The sequence below is a fragment of the Eublepharis macularius genome, chromosome 1 (assembly GCF_028583425.1).
Source record: "Eublepharis macularius isolate TG4126 chromosome 1, MPM_Emac_v1.0, whole genome shotgun sequence".
Lineage (NCBI taxonomy): Eukaryota > Metazoa > Chordata > Lepidosauria > Squamata > Eublepharidae > Eublepharis > Eublepharis macularius.
The window spans coordinates 147,410,759-147,424,136 of NC_072790.1; the positions used below are offsets into that span (position 1 = coordinate 147,410,759).

The window sequence follows — 13,378 nt, forward strand, 5'->3', positions numbered from 1 at the left end:
TTTTTTAATGACCTGGAAATCACTTGCTCAGAAAGAGTGCTGAGATTTTTTTTCATGTCAGTTCACATAGAAGATTTGCTAGGAGGCAAGGATAGTGTTACTTGAAAATATAATGTCATATGAAGTTATTCAAATAGCATCAAAAGCCGTTGGCACAAAAAAGATGTTGATTTAGCACCAGACAATCATTGGTGGTTAGGAACGTCCAAATGTTTGGGGCTTCAACAGAAAAGGCCCTGTCCCTGGTATTGACAGTGAGAGTGCACAGAGCAGGGCTCCAGATTATAATCTTAACTGAGGGTGAATAAAATGAAACTTAACCTGAGCAAGACAGAGGTTCTCTGGGTTAGTAGAAAGGCTGACTAGCCATGTGAGATCTTTCCTGTCTTGGATGGGGTTACGCTCCTCCTGAAAATTCAGGTTCACAGCTCAGGAGTACTGCTTGACACAGCAGTCATCTTAGAAAGCCAGGTGGCTGTGGTGACTTGGAGTGCTTTGCACAGCTTCAGCTGGTGTGTCAACTGCACCTGTTCCTGGTTCAGTCAGATCTAGCCACAGTGATCCTTGATTTAGTTACATCTTAACTGGACTATTGCAATATGCTATACTTGGGGCTACTCCTGAAGGGTTTTTGAAAGCTGCAGTTACAAAATGCTGTGGCTAGACTGCTGGTTCAGGCCAGCTACTCAGGACCATGAGACCCTGATGTTACAGCAATTACATGGCTACTGATCTGCTCCTGTGCCCAGTTTAAGATTTTGGTTCTATCCTTTTTGGTTCATATCCTTATATGTCTTGGGATAAGGGTATCTGAAAGACTGTCTTCTTCCATACATTCCTGCCTGGGAGTTAAGATCACAAGGAGAGGCACTCCTGACTTTCTTATCAACCAAAGATGCTCAATTGGTGGGTACATGAGAGAGGGCCCACAATTAAGGAACAATCTCCCTAGGGAAGTGCACCTGGCCCCCTCACTCTCCTATTTTAGGAGGCAGCTGAAGACTGTTTTATGTTAGGATGGCTTTTGTTTTTAAGTGTATCAGTGTTTTTAACTGAGTTTTTGATGTATTTTTATGTTTGATTCTTTTTTATATTGTAATCTGCCTTGAGCTGCTCTAAGGGGGAAAAGTGGCTAAGGAATGTTTTAAATAAACATTTTTCATATGAACGGACAGGCTTATATGGAAGACACCCCTTCAGGTATACTCATTCTAAACATGGGTGAAATTGTGTCCCAATTGTTCACTGACAATCACTGAAGATTGTTACATACTGAGAGGTGTCCCTGGAATACTGTATCATACTTCTACACCATTCCTAGAGGTCAAGCAGGACCCAATGTGGTTTAAAATTTAAGGCACACCCAACAGTTCAATACAGTAGAATCATCAATAAAAAAATCTCTCAGATGTACCACATCTCAGGTAGGAGAGATCCCAGTTCTTTGTGCTGGCACAGGTTCTTACAGTTTAAATAGGTATAGGCTGAGCTGAAAGATTTTGAAAATTTGATAATTAAACACACTTCTACAGTGAATAAATATAAAGGGGGGAAACTCTCAAGATGGATTAATCTTTTTGATTGTGTCCATTTTTATTAAAAGATTTATTTATTTACTGTATTTTTTATACCCTTTGTTTTCAGAGTCTCTGGAACCTCCCTAATGCTTTTAATTATCTTACTCATGTAAAATTCTTGATGTGTGAATCCCAAATATGAATATTCTTTGATAGAGTAAAACATCTGGATAATCAACAGGCTTAACAGTTTTATCTGGAGCACTCATATGAGTGTTGATGACCAGTGTAGTACTGTTGTTTAAAGCTCTTCCATATATATTTTTCACATTATAGAAAGCAAATTTAGCACTTCTAAGAAATACCGCATTAACGACTCTTGAGTGTGATATCTACTGGATGCATAATTGGCCAGAAAATTCTTCCATGCATCAAACCAGAGCTCAATCTTATGTGTAAATGTTATTCATGTCCTTGCCATTCTAAGCATAACTAATCAAAGGTGCTAATGGCAATTATCAGCTCCTACAACATCCATGTGACCAATCCGATACACATAAATTATTTGAATACACTAAGTGAATCAGAGGTAAGGCTGTGACCATAGAAGGTAAAATTGTACAAATTAAAAATACCTTTACAGAAAAGACACATTGGTTTCTCATCCATAAGACCGATATGTTTTGGTAAATTATTTTGACTTCCTTTCTTGTTTCCTTCTTATGCTCAACATTTTCAAAGAATAGCTTATGCACATGAATGATGTGACCTAGAAATATTAGCTGTTTTAAACCCAGGCATCTAACATTGTTGCTCTCTATGATGACAACAACAACAACAACAACATTTGATTTATATACCACCCTTAGGACAACTTAATGCCCACTCAGAGCGGTTTACAAAGTATGTCATTATTATCCCCACAACAAAACACCCTGTGAGGTGGGTGGGGCTGAGAGAGCTCCAGAGAGCCGTGACTAGCCCAAGGTCACTCAGCTGGCTTCAAATGGAGGAGCGAGGAATCAAACCTACCTCTCCAGCTTAGAGTCCCGCACTCTTAACCACTACACCAAACTGTACCTCTAGACACTGTTCTCTACACTGAGGAACAGACTTCGTATATTATTAGGGCAGTATGGACCTAAGATCTGGTCCCATAACATTGCAGCAATGCAGGAATTGGACAGTCTGGAACATTCAGCTCCCTTCCCCCACAACAGCACCTCTGGGCCTTTAATCAGAAATACAAAAGGGACAGATTTGGAAAAGTTTAGGTGGGTGGCTGTGTTAGTTTGCAGTAGAGCAGCAGGATTTGAGACCAGTGGCATCTTCTTCAGACACTTTCTTCGGGTGTTTGAAGAGTTCTGACTCTCAAAAGCTTATACTCAGAAAATCTTGTTGGTCTCTAAGCTGCAATCATACTCTAATTCTGCTGTTTTGAAAAATTACCTTCAGGACAAGGCAAAATTAAATACTGTATATTTCTAACTACTTCATTTTGTAACCTGCCCCCTTTTAATTGTTAACAGCTGAATCAAGTGTTACTCATATTAAGCCTTTAGTGTGGGATGGGATAACAATCCAAATCAGGACAACAGTAAAAATATCTTAGCCACTCTAACTGGAAGATACCAATGATAATATTAGATGAAAAATGGAGCAGTAGCCACTCTTGTATGCTATGACTGCATAATTCTGTACCTCATGGGCTAAGTGTTGATTGGCCCTAAATCCCTGGTTCCCTTATCACAAGTGCCTTGGACTCCAAACTTCTTATTTATTTGTATCAGTCAATATAAATATGACTTTATTTTTAGATGTGGGAGTGTAAGGAGATTATGCTTTGCTTAGTCTCAAAAGGGTTATTCTGTGGCTTCCTGTTTTGGTAAACAAAAAGGTGTGATTTAGTTGTTTTTCTTAATTCCTTAGTTACTCTTTTAATTTACTTGTAAATCTCAGACAGTTATTTAGAGGGATATGACACTCTGAAAGATAAGTGACAGTAACACAAAGGAACATTACTTAGCTATTCTCTTTTAGTGTTTGGAAAGTGGGAAAAATAAATGAATATGGGAAGTCATACACTTCAGCCCTGCAGCGTATAAAAGGTGTCTGTGTTTGGAAGAAATTCAAATTTATAAAATGAATGCTAGTTTAGGTTGTAGATAGTTTGGTGTGTGTGTGTGGTGCCCTCAAGTCATAGCTGACTTATGGCAACCCCTGTTACTTCCTCTTAATTATTAAAGGAGCTGTAGCTCAGTGGCTAGGTTGTTGAAACATATGAGACCCCAAATTTAATGTCTTGCATTGCTAGCAAATAGATCCTAGGCAGTCGAACTGGAAAAAGACATCTGCTTAAGCCCCTAGAGGGTTCCATCAAAGTTGACACTAGTAGAGTAGATTGTTCATTGAAGTATCTTAACATATGGTGGCTTCTTGAATTACTTAAGCATTTAGAAGTCAAGTATAATTTAATTACTTTGAAATAAATTTGACTAAACCAGGAGTGCATATAGAGAGGGGGGAGTCCTTTCTTCAGAATCTCAGCTGTCACAGCATTTCTCCATCTTTCTGTCTCTAAAATCAGATAGAAAGCCACCGAAGACTGCAGTGCAGTTTGCACATTCTTTTCCCGTTTTCTTATCACTGCCAATTGTCCCAACCAATATATTCAGCTCCCAAAATATGTATTTCCATTTGAAACACTTCATTTAAATACCATGTTTTAGTATCCTAAATCTGGTGAAAACTTTGCATAGGGAAGTCTTTCCAGACAATTAAATTTGAGGCTAGATTCTATGGATATCACTTTTCCTTTGGATTTCTGCAGTTCTGTTCTGTACAAAATCTGCTATCATCTGACAGTCCCTTTGTTGAAGAATCACTGGTTGTGGAGCACTTACATTTGGGTGTTGTTTCTCTCAGGCAGTTCAGATATTACTTTTCAGTATGACTTAAACATGTGTATTGAGTTTATGAAGAAAAATTCAGAAGCTGTACATCTTCATCACTCTGGAAAGGTCACAAGGTTTCCCTGACCTCTGTCAGCCTTGTAGACTTCAAGACTGCAGTTCAGAACTATGTAGAGTTCCTGCTGAAGAGGATGGATTATTTTATTTCAGAACTTTATTTCTGTAAACTACTAAAAGAAAGCTAATAAGAATTACTAACTTCACAATGCATGTTTTATTTTCTTTATTTCTGTCTCCCCCTCTGTTCCACATTCATGAGTACTGGACTGGCATCATTGATTGTTTGGAAAATAAAGCATCTCTGTGTTAGAAAATCTATACCACTTATACATTCTTGGCAGTGATACAGGTCTTTTTATATCAATATAAGAAGTGGACTTTTTGACCTTGATAATGTCCTTTGAAGTTTGTGAAGTAGCAAAACACAACTGTGCAGTCCTTGCTAATTCTGCATTATTCAGTGTTAGTCCACGGATTGCTGTATTCAGTCTACATTACTGAGCAAGGTTTTTTATTACCTTTGGGTTTCCCTAAGAAATACTGATTGCTTAAGGCATGGCACTTGAGGAAACGAGCTTATTTTCATTTATAAAATCCAACATTTTTTCTATAGTTATTGAGCAGTACCAAAGCACTAATGAGTGGTGGCTAATGTATGTTGTTCTCACTGAAGGAAATCAAGTCCAGTCTCTAAAACACAATGATTCTGGGTAGGGGGATATTTATAGGGATACAACAACTGTGAAATAGCTTTCCCTTTCATGAGTTCTCATATATCAAACCTATTTCTGTGGTTCTGCTTTGCAATGTGCATGAGAAATATTTCCATAAGCCCCTAAGAACCACACACCTTGGAAATCTAACAGTGAAATCCTAAGCAGAGTTACTCGAGTCTAAGCCTATTGAACTCAATTCTGCTTAGGATTTCACTGTTAATACAGTAAATTACAGTGTAAGATTTGTGGATTTTATTGTTATGTCTGTATTTCTTATTTTTGTTGTAACCCACCTTGAGCCTGCTCATGGGGAGGGTGGGCAATAAATCAAATAAATAATAATAATAAAATAATAATAAATGAATAACCAACCAACCCCTGAATGATGCTATGGTATCTGGTTGGATATAGCTTGTAAAACTTCCATGAGCAGGTTTACCATAGAAGTATCATAAGCAGAAGCATATATTTCTGCCAGTAACAGCAACATCACCATAAGGAACACGGCAGCTAAGCCTGGCAATTCTTTGATCCAAGAAATGGCTGGAGTTTGCAGAGTGTATGACGTGGCAAAGCATATCCACAAAAGCACCCTTCAGTGCTGCACAGTGCTGTATCATAGTGGATTTGATCCTGAACTACTCTACACCCCTTCGCTTGAGGAACCAAATCAAGCACCATATAGTTAGAGCCCTTTGAGTATGCGTTAAACTGAATGGTAGAGAATCATTGTGCTAACCATTTGTTACCAAAATATCTTCCACAATTTAAGCAAGTCATAGCTCTCCCAAAAAGTATCTTCTTTTGTAGGGAGAAAAAAGCATTTTTCTCTACATTTTTTGCAGAAGGGTTAGAATAGTCCTCCATAAATTAGATTAACAATTAATTTGAAATCCAAAACAATTTAGATTATATTGTGTCAGGAAACCTATGATTTTGTTCCACACAATCTGTGGTCCGAATGTCCCTCAGCCAATCATAAGAAGAGACAGATGCAGAGTCCTGTGAATGAAGCAAGCCTGTAACGTTTATTAAACATGGAGGAATGAAGGTTACACAGAGAGTAAAAGGTCTCCTTGTGTCCAATGGCCATCAAAACAACAATAGCTGTGTAAAGCGCTCTATACCTTTTGATTAATTACAATATTTGTTATTCTGTTGGCTCAGATATTGCTGTGGTCCCCATTGGCTCAAGTGGACTACCACCTCCAATAATTCAATAGTCCAGGGGTATGCTTATTGGAAGAAACAACTCTGGTTAACAGCATAATTACATTATTTCCTGATTGCCATTGCTTATCTTATCTGTCCTTGGTTTTATCTCTAGGAGGAACATCTCTCTTCCTTTCCCACACATCTCTTTCATAGGCTTTTCACTCTGCCCCCTTTTCTGTTCCATGTAACCTTTTACCAAAGGTGCCCCAATGTTGCTTTTGGCAACCTTGTATGCTGAGCTCCGTGGGAGGGGAGTGCTCTCCCTTCCTGAGGAATGTGCCTGAAGTTGCATTTAGCACCCATTCCCCTTCTCTAGGGCTTCTTCTCAGCCTTGAAAGGTACAGCTAACCTGATTAACTCGCAGCTAGCTTCCTTCTTTCAGTAACACATTTTCTTTCCCCTTTTTCTATTGCTACATTTAGCATAAAGCAGTTTTACTAAAGAGTTTCTATATCAAGTCATGAGCAGGTGTCCTGCAGGTGCAACTACCTTATAGCAAGCTTCACAGTAGCTAGTCTTAGTCTTCACAGTGATTAACATACGTAACATACATTCTGCTTTGATCATTTTGTTTCAAGTTTCATTTTCTTGCAAGTTGCATTACAAATGCTACATTAGCTCCTGAGATGCAGAGGAGTTAGCCGTGTTAGTCTGTGGTAGCAAAATCAAAAAGAGTCCAGTAGCACCTTTAAGACTAACCAATTTTATTGTAGCATAAGCTTTCGAGAATCAAGTTCTCTTCGTCAGATGCATGGTACAGAAACTGGTCAAATATAGAAGAGGAGGGGGGAGGAGGGGAGGAGAGAGAAGAGGCAATTAGGGGGGGAGAGGGAGGATGCAACCAAAACATTCCTTTGCTAGTAAATGTAAACATCTCCTTTTGGTGGGGGGATCAGTTGGCTTCAAAGGAGTTTGCCGTGTTAGTTTGTAGCAGCAAAACAGCTTGACTATCCAATTCCAATGCAGTATAAGCCTTCGATAACCACAGCTCTCCCCGTCAGATGCATCTGACAAAGAGAACTGTGGTCCCCGAAAGCCCGCGCCAGGTGCCACTGGGCTCCCCCAGACCCCGCCTCTGTAAAGGAAATCTGTTACCTGTGTTAATGTGATAACCATTCATAGTCCCTATTCAGTCCCAGCTTGACAGTCAAATTTGCATATGAATTCCAATTCAGCAGCCTCCCGTTGGATTTTGTTTTTGAAAGGTTTCTGTTGACCTACAGCGACCTTTAAGTCTTTGATGGAATGTCCTGGTAGATTGCCTACAGACAGCCCCCCAACCTTAAACGACTTCTCACTCACAATCATGAATCGGCCAGCAGAGTCACCAGCACAGGTACCAGGCCCTGTAACAGACCCAGATGCCAGCTCTGCCCCTATATTTACCCAGGGAATACAATTACAGGACCCAATGGCATCAACTACACTGTCTCTGGCTGTTACAGCTGCTCATCCTCCAATCTGATATATGCCCTCATGTGCCAACAATGTCCTTCTGCTCTGTACATTGGACAAACCAGCCAACCTCTACGCAAAAGAATAAATGGACACAAATCTGACATTAGAAATGGAAACGTCCAGAAACCAGTGGGAGAACACTTCAATCTACCAGGACATTCCATCAAAGACTTAAAGGTCGCTGTAGTTCAACAGAAACCTTTCAAAAACAAAATCCAACGGGAGGCTGCTGAATTGGAATTCATATGCAAATTTGACTCTGTCAAGCTGGGACTGAATAGGGACTATGAATGGTTATCACATTATCACAGGTAACAGATTTCCTTTACAGAGGCGGGGTCTGGGGGAGCCCAGTGGCACCTGGCGCGGGTTTTCGGGGACCACAGTTCTCTTTGTCAGATGCATCTGACGGGGAGAGCTGTGGTTATCGAAGGCTTATACTGCATTGGAATTGGATAGTCAAGCTGTTTTGCTGCTACAAACTAACACGGCAAACTCCTTTGAAGCCAACTGATCCCCCCACCAAAAGGAGATGTTTACATTTACTAGCAAAGGAATGTTTTGGTTGCATCCTCCCTCTCCCCCCCTAATTGCCTCTTCTCTCTCCTCCCCTCCTCCCCCCTCCTCTTCTATATTTGACCAGTTTCTGTACCATGCATCTGACGAAGAGAACTTGGTTCTTGAAAGCTTATGCTACAATAAAATTGGTTAGTCTTAAAGGTGCTACTGGACTCTTTTTGATTAGCTCCTGAGAATAACAATGCATAGCAGTATTAAAGACACATAAGGGTATATGAAATATTCTTCATTAAATGTACTTCCCACTATTCAGAGAATGGAAGAACAGTTATAATACTGTTTTATATTTGACAGATGTTATCAGGAAAGCTTGAAAATGTGTAACCTTGAGGGTTTTTTTTACTGTATAAAGTTTATTATAGATTTCTTAATAAAAAAATAGCCCTCCATGGAATAAATTCTATGTATTGTACATTAACTAATATGCTTTAAAATACAGTTACTATAAACTACACCAATTAGAAAGAAAGCTAATACAAGATGCCTTGCTGATTTCCTTGTAAATTAGTTAATGTCCTGCCTTTGACAAGTCAGATCTACATGCATAGCTTCCTCACCTTAGAAAGAAATCAAAGTAAAAACAATCAACTACAGCAGTCTGTCATTTTCTGTTTCCCATGGAGATAATTTAACTATAACACAGTGACATTGAACATTGATAGGAAAATGACAGGCTGTGATTAAAGTTTTGTCCTAGATGAAATGAATGTCTGGCAGATGAAAAGAATAATAAAAAACCCACCCTAATTCCCCTCTCCAACTCTTGCTCAAATGCTTTTTTATGACTGTTATTGCCCAGTATTATGTGGTATGTTGTTTTTAATAACCATAATCAAACATCCATTATTACTTTTCAGCAACAGGAAAAATACTCTTCCCCTTCTATTTTCTGAAATGGCCTTACGGTACATAAAGAGTAGTTGCCTAATCTGTACTATTGCATGAATTGCATGAATCCCAAGAAGTCTATTCGACCCTCAAGGGATGGGTGTCAGTTTTTCATTCTTTTGGAGCAAGAGGAAGAGGAGTAATTTTGTCTGGCTATTTTTAGTTTTCAATTTAGATTTAAGCTTTCATGTACTTCTTTCTCCACATGCAGTAGTCTGTATTTATTATAGACTAGGAAACTGGAAAAGATAGTAATTGTTGTTGATATGTTTAATATTTAGTAGGAGAAGAAGACAATGTCATACATCTAGACTTTACTGGATACTGTATGGTTTGAACGCGCAATGAAAATATAGCTTTTATGATGCAGTATTGTATTTCAATGAGAGTCGTTGAAATGCATAAGCAAATCCTGCCTTTTAGATGAGTGAAAAGCTCCTGATTAAATGAGATACAGATATTGAGCACTCTAATGCTGTCTGAATTGCCCACATTGAATGCTTGCTGCTTCTGCATTTGTGACCATTATATGCTTCAGTAGAAATGGCAGCAAGTGCATGCCATTATTCCCCCTTGTACACAAAATTCATAATAGCAGAATAATTGTGGGGATATCTGTGTTTCCCGCCATGGCTAATATCAACTTGGTGGAGGGGAGCTTTCTAGTGAAGAAGTGGAATAGGATGCCATCTGTGACTCTAGGAATGCCTCCTCTATGTTTGAAAGTAGCATAGGTTGGTTATACCAATAAGTGCTTCTCCAATTTCTTAATATGAGTGATTTCAGAAGTCAAGGTTAGGCAACTATGGAAATTAGTTATACATAACAAAAACGAAAGTTCATGTATTAAAAAATTACATCATGTCAATACAAAGATTCCAAAATTTTCTATTTGGAGGATCTTTGGCCGTTGTATTAGCACACAAAAAGTTGAATTGTAAAAGAAACCAGAGCTCAAATAAATGTTGTTTGTTTAAGATCCAGTTGCTGCCTTTTCAATCATCTCTGGCCATTGCTAAAGAGTAAGGATTACTTTTCAATAGAAAATTTGCCCATAGACTCATGCTGATTGTAGTTAACCATAAAGCTGTTAACTCACACCCAATGAATTGCATTCTGCTTACAGTTTCACAATACTTTATCTACTGTTGTATTCCAATAATTTAGAGACATAACTTTGAAAATCAGTATTTACTTGTACTACAGTTTTGAGAACTATTTATAACAATAGTAGTGTGCAGTTCCGTTGCCTCCCAATGTTAATCTCATTATATTAAAGAATATACCGGGTTACTTAACTTTTCCCACTGATGTATGCTCTTATACAACCAGTTTTTTATGTCATCCTTCATATACATTGATATCACAAAACTCATTACAAAATGATAAAGGAATGCAATTAAACCAGTTTTAAGATGAATATATGCTGTATAATTTAGATCTAATCACCAAAGCCAATTGTGAAGAACAATTAAAGTGCTTTATGTACCCCTTTCTATTCAGGTATAATTTATTTATTTTTTAAAAAGAAATTAAGCTATAATTACCATTGGTGGAAAAATATATCCTTTCTGCAGTGTTTTCAATGAATCATAAATCATTCCATGGAAGAAACCAAACAATCATGTAGAAATAGACAGGTCCAATTTTGTGTCTTGAGGCATGATTTTTATGCATCATCCATGTTAGCTGCTGCTGCCACCACTACCACTACCACACTCACATCTGGCACAGTGGATTAACATTGATTAGCCAGTTTAATTAAATATGTACAATGGACCTGCCCTGGGTTTTGAGTTCTTGGGGAGACAGGAATATTCTTTTAAAGGACAGGAGGACAGAGACAATCTATGAGAGGAGGTTAATCTTCAGGGGGAGAAGTAGATGTTCTTTGGGGGAGACAGGAATATTTTTGGACAGGACAGGACAGAGGCGATCCATAAGGGGAGATTAATCCTGAGGAAGGAGACCTTGGGGGAACAGAAATCTTTCCAACAAGATGGGCAAGGGATGGGGAGCCTAGAAGCCAGAAAGAAAAAGCCTTGTGGAAACAGACCCTGGGTGGGAGTTGCCACAACAGCCAGGATCCATCACTCCAACAGGATGGCTGAGAGTACCAGCAGAATCCATCTCCACATCAGAGTGGGTGATTCTTGAGGGGACTCATGAGGAGGGGATTAAATAGGGGAAGGGTGTGAGGGGTAATGTGAGCAGCTGCATCAGCAAGCAGTTGGAATGTCGAGGCCCTGGATGGTCTAGTGGCAAGGAATTCCCAAAGGGGGGGGGGGGGTTCAGATCCTCCTGGAACAAACCCAACTATGGACAACCAAGTCCCTCTGCTGAGATGCAGCCAAGGGGTGGCAGGCACCCACCGCCCAGGCACCTTCCCAGCTGGGGCACATTCTCTAAATAAGAGTCATCATGGGAACCCACTAGGCTTGGCCCCTGAGGCTTGCAGTGGCACAGAGACTGGGGTGCTCAAAGTAATAATAAAAGATTCCTCAGATGAGTAACCCACTAGGCTTAGCCCCTGAGCCTGACTGTGGAACCAAAGCAGGTGCTTCACAACCCTGAAGCACCAGAATCTCAAGCACAAGGTTCAAATAGCTCCCTCTGTGACTGAAAATCCAAGAGCAGTCCCTCCCTGTCTAACTGCCTGCTAGAAACTGAAACCACTCACATGAGAGCTGGGGGTTATATAATCCTTCTGCTCTCATAGATCAGAATGGGAGCTTTCTGGTTGGCAGCCAGAGCTGCCTATCAAGCTTTGGAGGGCTGACATTGGTGTTCCCAGGGCTGCAGAAGGTCTGCAAAAGCCCATCCCTTCTAATAACTAATTAGTCATTGATGGTTGATATAAGAGGCATATACCAAAAAAGGAAGCTTAAAGTTGGCATTTGAAATAGGCATATACTAATGTACTCCTTAGTTTTAAAACAGTTTTTGTTCATTCCCTGTTATACTCTGAGGAAATTAAGTTATGTAACAAATACCAAGTTTTACCTGCAATGCCCCTGCACAGTTAAGCCTCCCCAATTCTTTTTGAAGTCAGCTTTATTGAACCCTTATGCCTGCTGGCACCATGATGTCTGAAATCAATGAGACTTAACAAAGACATACTTGTGCACGGAACTCTAGCTTTATACCCAATCCAACAAGTTCAATGTGTATGCAGGAACGCTAATTTTTAAAAAAATCTACATTACTCACCACAGAAATTAAAGTGGAACCTACTATATTTGTACATTCTGAAATCCCATGGAACATTGGATAACAAACACAGTGCTGGCAGGAAGAAATTGTGGCATGCCCTTTTAGGCTATAGTTGGCTGCTTTAAATGAGTAAGGCACAGAATTCTCAAAATATCTGTAGTGTTTCAGGGATAGTGCAAGATCTATGTAATCTTATAAGTAACAGAAGGCAATATCCTATTGCAGGGTGTCCCTTGATATTCCTGGGCAGGAATCACATTTAGGAGTGTCTGATGCGGCTTTCCTGAACTGACTTATTCTGTTATGGATTCAGCATAATCCAGCTATGCCAGTTCACATCAGAGAATCCCAAACCAGACTGAAATAATCAGTTGGCACTTTGAAAATGATAATCTGCAGAACTTTCTGAGAACTGCCAGTTTTATTCGATTTTTTAAAATACAGAGCATTACATAAAATGAACTATTCTTTCTGAACAGCATTCTTATTTTATTTTGTTTTTTCCCCCACAGCTGTGTGAGCCATCTCCTTGAAAGAGTGTGGGAACTTGACTTAGAGGCTTGTCAACTGTTGATTCAAGAGTTCCAGTTGAAAGAAGGTGGCTGTTGTGTTTTTGAGGGAGATGCGAGCCAAACAGATGAAGTGGAGGATACTGGTGATGCTTTGTTGAGCACCAAGCAAGGACAATCAAAACACTTTCTAATGAAAGACTCCAAACAGAGTGCTGTCCAGCATCCTATTACCCAAAGCAAACATCAAACTGCACATTGGGAATCGAAAGAGGTATCAAGCTGTTCTTGTTCTTTCAGTTTATTTTTCT

General features: G+C 39.4%; 1 protein-coding gene across 1 annotated transcript in view; it reads left to right on the forward strand.

Moving 5' to 3' along the window:
* DISC1 (DISC1 scaffold protein) overlaps positions 1-13,378 on the forward strand; it is a 297,325-nt gene that overhangs the window by 231,672 nt on the left and 52,275 nt on the right. Inside the window, exon 11 of the mRNA XM_054972088.1 lies at positions 13,071-13,341. Within this exon, the coding sequence (XP_054828063.1) occupies positions 13,071-13,341 (271 nt within the window). The remainder of the gene's footprint in view (positions 1-13,070; positions 13,342-13,378) is intronic.